We start from the raw sequence: 9,635 nt of genomic DNA on the forward strand, positions 1-9,635 counted from the left end.
TAAATGATGTTAAGATCAAATAATAGTAATTGAAAATCACACACACACACACACACACACACACACACACACACACACATATATATATATATATATATATATATATATATATATATATATATATATATATATATATATATATATATATATATATATATTAGAAAAACCATATGTGAGTGTCTCAGACTCTCAAAAACCAATTGCCACAAACAAAAAATTAATACCTTACAACAATGAAGATTACATTAGCAAAAATGAAAACAGTCAACAAAATCACCAAAAATGAAAATAAACAAGGGGCGCGAATAATTGACAACCAAGAAAGTATAAGTATTGAGATTGAATATAATGAGAAAATATTTGTATTCCCTAACAAATAAAATGATACAACGAAAAGTAATGTAGTAAATTTTTTTTTTTTTTTAAGTGAACACGTGCTACATTTTTGAAGTTAGAGTCATATAAATTATTAATACGAAGTTAGTAAATATAATTTTTAATTTTATTTATTAGATTGGTGCAGCGCACACGCACTTTTCTAGTATATATATAAACTGCAAATCTGTTGTCTCCTCGGGTGATCATCCTCCAGGAGCAACAGTGGTTGAATCTTCTTCATTCATTGACTCAATATGCAGATTCAGCGAGAATCAGACATTGTAATAACTTCCATTAATAATAGCTGGTTCATGGATATATAGTCCTAATAAGCTATCAATTTGAGCTGATATTTTTATTATTATTTTCAATCTTAGTCATTGAATCGAATTCATGATTCCTAGATCGCCTGAAAATTAATTATATAAATACGTAAAGTATGAGTGGAAATCATAATCTTGAATAATTAGCGATGCTATGTCTTTGTCACCATCATTATTTAATTTCTTAACGAGGGACACAGACTCCCCATCACAATCATATTTTGCCAATTTGATTTATCATCAAAGCAAGGTTGATCGAACCAAGGGCTTCGATTTTTTTTTTTACCGTGCTTTCAAATTAAATTTACCAACCTAATTAATTAATCGATTAGGTGAAATTGAATAATGGTTGGAGACTACAATTATAATCGGATTTTGAATATTTTTGTCGTTTAATTTGATGGTAAGTAAAATACTTGTTCATCGATCTTCATGTGCGATTTCAATTAGCTAGCAATAAATATTTGAGTGGCTAGAAGATTTTTTCAAGGTAGGTAAATTTTATGTGCAGATTATGAAAGCAAAAAAATCTCTTGATGCATTTTAAAAGCTAATGATAATTTTATGTGTGAAAAATGAAATATATGAAGGATTAATAATTGAAATCGAAGTGGAAAAAAAAAAAGAGGAAGTGAGAATTAATCTCTTTGAATTCTTCCGAGTACACCAACAAATTAACAGGTCGAGTCGAGAAAGTTATAATTCATTTTTTGATTCTTAAATTATTTTTTTTAAAAAAAGATATCTCATGCACACATATATACACGAACCGGGGAACATGTTTTCAGACGTTATATATAGGCCATCATTATTTGCTCTTTATTTTATGGGAATTATTGGTATTTTGTTTAGTTTTGTTGGCTTTTTCCATTCAGTATTAGGACACTGTGTCTCACATTATTTAACATAAAATTTCAAATATATATGTTTTAAGCCAACAAAGTACAAGGTTTTGTCCTTGCTTCGTCTCCATGAAGTTTGAAATTAATTAGGGGTGTAATCAATATAAGAGATTTATTGACTTTTAATTACTTTTGTAGATTTTAAAGTCTATATGTGTTCAATTAAGATTTTTACATACTCCATAGAAGCCTAGTGGTACGGTTTTCAAAATAGACTTTCATAGAGTTTTAAAAAGTCAAGTGGTATTTAACATTGGCTTTTAAAAACTTTATAAAAGTCTGTAGGTATTCAAATTTTTGATAGACTTTTAATAATTTCATGGAATTCATTAACATACAAATATTAAAGCCTAACTGTATAACTATAAATTGTAAAAAATTGTATTTGGTTCAACCCAAAGATTTAGATGGATTTTTAAAACTTCTAACTCATACACAAGCTATTTATTTTTCTCTTTGTCGCTTCACATAACATCTCTTCTTATTTTCTCTCCTCTCATCTATTTCTGTCACTCTCTCAAATTTTCGAAGTGTAACTCTATATATATTTTCATCTTTAATTTTCCAATTTTTCATTTTTTGGTTGATTATTCATTTAATAATTTTTTATATTAATATCACAAGAAATTTTGAATTCTAGAATTGATTTTGTGATTTTTAATTTATGATTTTTACAAATTAATGTAATATTCAATAATAATAAAAGATGATCCAAAAAAATGTTTCTTACTCCTTAATAATTGAATATTCTCATAACAATCATGATTTTTTAAATTCATTTTAGCATTTTCAATTAATATGTAAGCTATGATATTTTTATACAAAATTATATTCACATAATACTAAATAATATTCTTTTCATATGTATATTATCAATTTAAAACAAGGTTACGTGTTAATCAATTGATGTATTTTAAAAAATTTACAAACATGCATACAAACCCACATATATACACATGTAAGGATTAAATGATTCAACTTTTAAATAAGTAAATTTATTTATTAATATAAATATTGAAAATAATTTCAAACTGAATATATTATATATGTCAATTAATTATTGGTTCAAAGAAATTAACAATAAAATAATATGGCGTAATTAAGTACAAAATTTATAAAATTTTATTAAAAAAAATCCACAAAAGTCTATAAAAATCTTGCAAAAAAATATACATAAATCTGTTTATAAATATGTGAGATTCTGTAATAGTCAATAAAATCTATCAAATCCATAAAAGTCTATCATTTGAAAAAGTTTTTAAAAGACATCAAAATACAACCAACTAAAATTTGTATGTTTTGAATCATCAAAAAAATCTAAATTAAACCAGATATATGATCATTTTAATTAATTTTTAGAATTGAAAACTTGCATTCCTAGCCAGTTTCATTTAAGATAAAATTTCCTTATTGAAAACAATCTCATGCCGAAGAAAAGGACGGGATCATGGGGACCAGGTGACTGCAATTGATCATCTCCATTGGAATCGACATTAATTTCACATCAACTTTGTATATTTTCTTCAAAAATAGGCTCTTTTATACCACTTAACTCATCATATTTCATTAATTTATATTATTTAAGAACAATCAAATGAAATTATATATATATATATATATTTATATATATATATATATTAGATTCAAAATCAAGAAAAGAGTAAGAATTTAATAATTTCACAGTTATTTAATCCTCTTGATTAATTAATTACTTTGTACGTTCTTTGAAGCTCAACAAAAAGGGCAAAAAACAAAAAGGAGCCACGGCTTGCGCCCCATTATGACTCATCAAATACAGAAATGGAGCCCTGCACCCATTAATTGTTGCACATGCAACAATTAATTTAAGAATCTTTGTTTTTCATATATTTAGAATTCTATGTATACTTTTTTTTTATTATTATATTAGTTTACTTTCCTTCCATTACAACCTTTTGCATGTATTTAATTTATTTTCTCTTGATATAAAAGTAAAATAACATAATAAATTCTTTTTGTCGATGAAAAACAATTATATATTTAATTTCTATTTTCCTTAATGATTTCAAAGATTGGAAGCAAAATATATAATGCATGGCATTTTAGGTTATTTTCATACATGCAGTTTTTTCCTATCTGTAAGATCGTTATGTCTCTTGCATTTTGCCCAAAATATGATGTAATTATAATCTTAAATAATGACGTAGTTTGCTTACATATATATATATATATATATATATATATATAACCTTTTAAAGATTATTGAAAATTTAACGAATACAACGTCGTCATATAATTTTCCAATAAATAAATTAATTACTTAATTAAAAGCACAAGTACTTTCACTATCAAACATCTAAATCCAATGCAACTTTAATCATTAAACATCATTAGGGTTTCGTATTGGCTTTACCCTCACTAATACAAAAGCATTAAGAAAACTCGTCCAACTCTGGTATAATGTTGTTGCTATTTTCATGATTTTCCAAAAATTTAATGATGATTTATGTGCCTTGTTAATTTATTGTCCTATCACTCTCAAAAAAACAATCTTGAAAATATATAATATTTTTAAGTTACCAATGTTGTGTAACTATTATTATTTATAAACCTGGAAGGGTATAATTCTAAGCATGTGGCACACATTAAATTGTATTTTTTTTTTTGGGAAAATAATATATATCCCAAAGAAAAAACAATATTATATTTATATATACATATACATATACATATACATATACATATACATATACATATACATATATACATATACATATACATATATATATATATATACATACATATATATATATATATATATATATATATATATCATCATCATGATGATGCCTAGAGAATAATGAGTAGGAGTGCTTATTATATACAAATTGCTTAATTGGATGAAAGGGTTGGACTGTCATATGTATCGATATATACGAGAATCATATTTGTCACATGCAGACTTTAAGTTAAATAAAGAGGACCCCCTAGCATTTAATTGCGTAAAGGACATTAGAGAGATATTAAAATAAAAAACATACGTTAATTAATTTAGAATAGAATAGCCCTTTTTGCCAAAAAGATCACGAGAAAACTGAACTAATTCAAGGGGAGCAACACCATATTCCGATCTTCCCCATATGGTTAATTTCAACATCGATCGGCAATGGATCGATATACACAATATTGCCAAATACATCGAGCAATATATATATATATATATATATATGCTCAACATCGTAATCCCTTAAACAAAAATCGGTAATATTTTCTCAAGTACAGTTAATTAGCATGCAATTATGATAATCTTATTAAAGATGTGGAGAGATGATTATCTTTGGGTATTAATTAATGGCTCGATATTCTTCAAAACCTTGTGGAAATGGAAAACAGATGAATGTGGATATATTGTTCATCTATTATATATATAATAATAGAGCTATATATCTTTGGTTGTAATGATTAATGCGCAATTGTAACTCAATTGCTCTATTTCTATTTCACTAATTGCATGTGAGCATTTTTCTAAAACGTCCGAAAATAGCACCAAGCGTTAGAAAGAGCTTCCATTCAGGCAAAAGCTTAAAAATAGTCGTCAACCTAAACATACCGAAATACCCTTTAATGGGTATACTAAAAAATTCTAAGATTTATATTTTCATTCTTCATTGTTTTATATTAGTGTGTTCTTTAATCTAACTTGATATAATTAAAATTATAATAAAAAATATATCACTTTTAATCTCATACTAAACTCACGTCAGAAAAAAAAAAAAAAAGATTAAATTGTAATATATATATATATATATATATATATATATATATATATATATATATATATATTATACTAAAATTGAAATTTAATAAAATAAATGACCAAAATCGCACAAGACAATTATACCATATTAAAAATGCAATTTTTCCCAATAAAATAATTCATGATTGGTTAATATAAAATTCACCAACAACCACAACAATTTTAAGATTTTTATAATTTTATCAATGCTTATGCATGCATGTTATTAGTATTAAAGTTTGTCATGTACATTTCTTTGCCACAAATAGTTGTTACCAGTGTTCTAAAAAACTTGCTTAAGCTTGAAGTTCGACAAAAACGCTCCGCTTCGGAGAAAAGCGGTTTAATCTGTAGTTTGATCGAATTAAGCGTTTTAAAATATTAAATTAGGTTTTATAATTTAGATGTTTATTTTTAAATTTTAAATATGATTAAGCATGTCTGATAATAATTTGACAAATATTTAACATTTTTAACGTGGTCTATTTGTAAAAACAAATAAAGATTGTAATTTTGAGATTTATATACTTTTATAAATATGAGAATTAATGCATCAGACTAAAATTTACCATATTTATGTATTATTTTATCGATTTATTGGTTTGTGATAACTACAATTATACTAAAGATAAAAATTTTTTTTTTCACGTTTAAACATGTGCTAATCTCGCTTAAACTTGAAAAGCTTAGAGCTCGACATTCACGCTTCGAAACGCTTCACACTTTTTAGAACCTGGTTGATACTATATATTTTGTGTTAATTAGTCGTGGCAGATAAAGCAATTCGAGTCCTAGCTGGAGCATTACGAGTGTAATACAAATGTTAGAGAAACTTAAACAACTTTATCTCTTACTATTTCAAAAATCGCTTGAAAAATCAGAAGTCGACAAATGTAAGTCGAGCATATTACATACATGTGTGAGAGTAAATAATTTTTATCTCTTACTATTTCAAAAATCGCTCGAAAAAGCCCGGGGCGACAAAAAAAAAACCGTAAAATAATTTTTATCTCTTACTAAATTCATACATATTTTTGCAATCCAAACACATGCCTATTTTTTTCTTTTTTTAAAAAAAAAACCATAAAAAAACTTTGTTTAAACCATTTTACTGCATGGCTGACTCGTAGACTCACAGTCCATTTTCATCACTGTAAATCTTCACTATTAAAACGCTGCCCCCTCTCACAAAGGGCTTCTCATTCCAAATCGAAGAAGGCCCTCCAAGCTAGCCTACTCATTCTTCTTCTCTCAATTGCTTTCATCTTTGTAAGAACTCTCGAATTCTGATCCAATCAAGGGCTTTTTTTTATATGATCTTTATATGTTTTTCTCTCATATATGTTTGTCTTTTTGAAAATTCATTAGCTGTGTGGTTTGATATCCGAGTTTTCTTTAAGTTTCTTGTAAAGGTGATGCAAAGAACGGAGATGGCGCAACATTCTTGCTGCAACAAATTTAAGGTGAAAAGGGGTCTTTGGTCACCTGAAGAAGATGAAAAACTCATCAACTACATCAACACCTATGGCCATGGCTGTTGGAGTTCGGTTCCGAAATTTGCAGGTATATATATACACACTGACAACACACGAATATGCGTGTTACTGTGCGTAAATTGTGCATGATTTGATTTTGCGACACGCTCCCATGATTAAATGGGGCAAAAAAAACCGAAATACGCTAAATCATCGATTGACATCCCTTCAACGTGTATATATCAATGTTACGTCTGTTTAATTTATTTAATTTTGGTAAAACAAGGGTTGCAAAGATGTGGTAAGAGTTGCAGACTGAGGTGGATTAATTACCTGAGGCCTGATTTGAAGAGAGGAGGTTTCACTCGCCGTGAAGCATCTATAGTCATTGAGCTCCACAGAATCCTGGGAAACAGGTTGGTTTTTACTAGCACATAATAAGGAAAAAAATGGATTTTTATTCGATCATCGTCGTTGTTTTTGGTGTCGTTTGATCATATAAATCAGGAAAAAAATTATTTAAAATTTTGCACGACTTTTTTTAGGTGGGCTCAAATAGCGAAGCATCTCCCTGGAAGAACAGATAATGAAGTGAAGAATTTTTGGAATTCGAACATCAAGAAGTTCATAGCTCATCATAATCATATTCAAGCTGCAGAGATGGTTTCCCCCGCATTCTCACCTAATCTTGAAAATTCTTTTTGCAACGGTTTTTCTGAAAATGTATTCTTGATGAATTTAAACAATAATCCAAACCCAGATTCAGAAATCAATCCAATCTGCAATCCATTAATCTCATCCCCACCAATCCTTCAAGGATTTGGTCCAGCTGATGAACTGGGATTTGATTTTGGCATGAGCTACACTGAGAACCTAGCCCCATTGCCACCATTTCCACCGTCTTATTTTATCCCCACAGTGCTGGATTCACCCATTTCTTATCAGCCTGTTTCATGGCCTATGGCAAGCAACCCTCTAAGTTTCGGCCAAAATCAGCACCAAGATACCTTTGAAACTCCCGTCTCAGTTGGGGATGATAACAAAGTTTTCTTGAACCCTAATGAAGTAATGCAAGCTTATGTCCAGGAATCACCAAGGGCTCATCCCATCTTTCCGGAGTTCAAGGAAACAATAGAAGGGAATGAATTTGGGAGACCCTTTTCATCTGCCGTGCAAGAACGAATTTTTGAACCGGCGTCCCTAGGTTTCCACGAGTGTGGCATGAACGTCCCACCGCACCATATAGATTACATAGAATCTCTCATGGGAGCGTTCACATCATCAGCTGATCAATCCTCAGCAATCTCGGACACCGCCTCCCCCGCCTCTCCGCCTGCCATTGATGATCCGCTGCCTCCACTGCCATGCAGCGGCCCTTTTCATGTGAGCCCTAGTCCTACTTTTCTTTCAAGCTGGGAAGAACTCTCAGATATGATATAGGAGTTTTATACATGTTTTACATTTAGGTTTTTATGAATAATTTTCTGGAGGAAGAATGGACTTGTTTATGGTGTAATCTCTGCAAAGAAAACCTAATAATTCTATAGGTTTCAATATGAAAATTCTTGGGAATAAATGATATGTGAGCTAGGGCTATATGTATGTTACACATGCTTATTTTGTTGGATTTTATTGCAGTGAAACTTCAATTCAGGTATCATTGATAATTAGACCCTAGAGCATTTTAAAAACATTAATCATTAGGCCTACTATAACATTTTATGGCACGTGAATAGCACGTTTCTTATAAATAAAAATATAAATATAAATATAAATTAATAAATTAAATGTCGTGGTGTATTAAAATAAATACAAAATACATTAGATTATACTGTGTGTGTGTGTGTTATTTTGTTCAAATACTTGCTTTAGGATAAGATCTTTTTTTAACACGAAATAGGATAAGTAATGTTGAACTTTTAAAATTATTTGATTTTTATGTTTTAGAATTACGTTGTAGCATTGTCAACAATATTTCTTTCACTCGCTTAATTGTTAAATTTTCAATTCTCTCGTTATTGATTTTAAAAAATTCTTTATTTTTTAAAATTTCATAAATAATTAAATATAATTTACAAAAATTGAAAATTTAATAGAAATTAGCTTTAAGAAAAATGAATTAAATCCAAGTGGACGAAATGCATGTGATATTTTTTTTAATTTTATTTTATTGGTATTATAATTGTGATTTAAACTTCTTTATTTTGAATAAACCCCTATAATTCTATATATAGAAAGCTATAATTTAAATATTTTCCAATATTTATATATTATGAATGAGATATAGTGATAAGTACACGAGAAGGCAAGTTTTATATGTAATGTTTCTTCACTTGCTTAATTTTGAAGTTACCAATTTTATCATTATTAATAAAAAAATATATTTTCTTAAACTTTCATAAATAATTAAATATCATATATAAAAGAATGAAACCATAATATAAATTAGTTTTAAGAAAAATGAATCAAATCCAACTGGACTTGTAGAAATGCATGTGGTTTTTTTTTTTGGTATTATATTTGTAATGCCCAAGATTTTATATCATGTTAAATTACGATTATTAATTTTTAATCGAAACAATTATGAAAGGGCTAACCGAGACACGAATTGAAATATTGTATGTGAAATTGTTGGTTCGAGAGCCGAGGGTCTCGCGCATATGCGCGAAGAGTAATTCGCGCATATGCGCGAGTAGGGCAGAAACCCATGGTGCGGAACAGAACATTAGGCGCACATGTGCGGTTGTATGCGTGCACATGCGCGAGAAGTCCAGAGAGGTTG

The 9,635-nt window shown here is 28.5% G+C and overlaps 1 protein-coding gene across 1 annotated transcript; it reads left to right on the plus strand.

Moving 5' to 3' along the window:
* The first annotated feature begins 6,596 nt into the window (after positions 1–6,596).
* Positions 6,597–8,481, plus strand: LOC140803973 (transcription factor MYB61-like). The gene is made up of 4 exons (XM_073159821.1): positions 6,597–6,647; positions 6,791–6,941; positions 7,140–7,269; positions 7,399–8,481. Exons 2-4 carry the CDS (start codon positions 6,794–6,796, stop codon positions 8,291–8,293), a joined length of 1,173 nt encoding a protein of 390 aa, XP_073015922.1. The 5' UTR covers positions 6,597–6,647; positions 6,791–6,793; the 3' UTR covers positions 8,294–8,481.
* The last annotated feature ends 1,154 nt before the right edge of the window (positions 8,482–9,635 follow it).

Source organism: Primulina eburnea, chromosome 10 (genome assembly GCF_022965805.1).
Source record: "Primulina eburnea isolate SZY01 chromosome 10, ASM2296580v1, whole genome shotgun sequence".
Classification (NCBI taxonomy): domain Eukaryota; kingdom Viridiplantae; phylum Streptophyta; class Magnoliopsida; order Lamiales; family Gesneriaceae; genus Primulina; species Primulina eburnea.

What these genes read in the sequence shown, in the direction of transcription:
- LOC140803973 (XM_073159821.1), top strand. Translation starts at nt 6,794, where the DNA reads ATGCAAAGAACGGAGATGGCGCAACATTCTTGCTGCAACAAATTTAAG. An exon ending in TTCGGTTCCGAAATTTGCAG is followed by an intron (nt 6,942 to 7,139) that starts GTATATATATAC and finishes TGGTAAAACAAG; the next exon opens with GGTTGCAAAGATGTGGTAAG. An exon ending in CACAGAATCCTGGGAAACAG is followed by an intron (nt 7,270 to 7,398) that starts GTTGGTTTTTAC and finishes GACTTTTTTTAG; the next exon opens with GTGGGCTCAAATAGCGAAGC.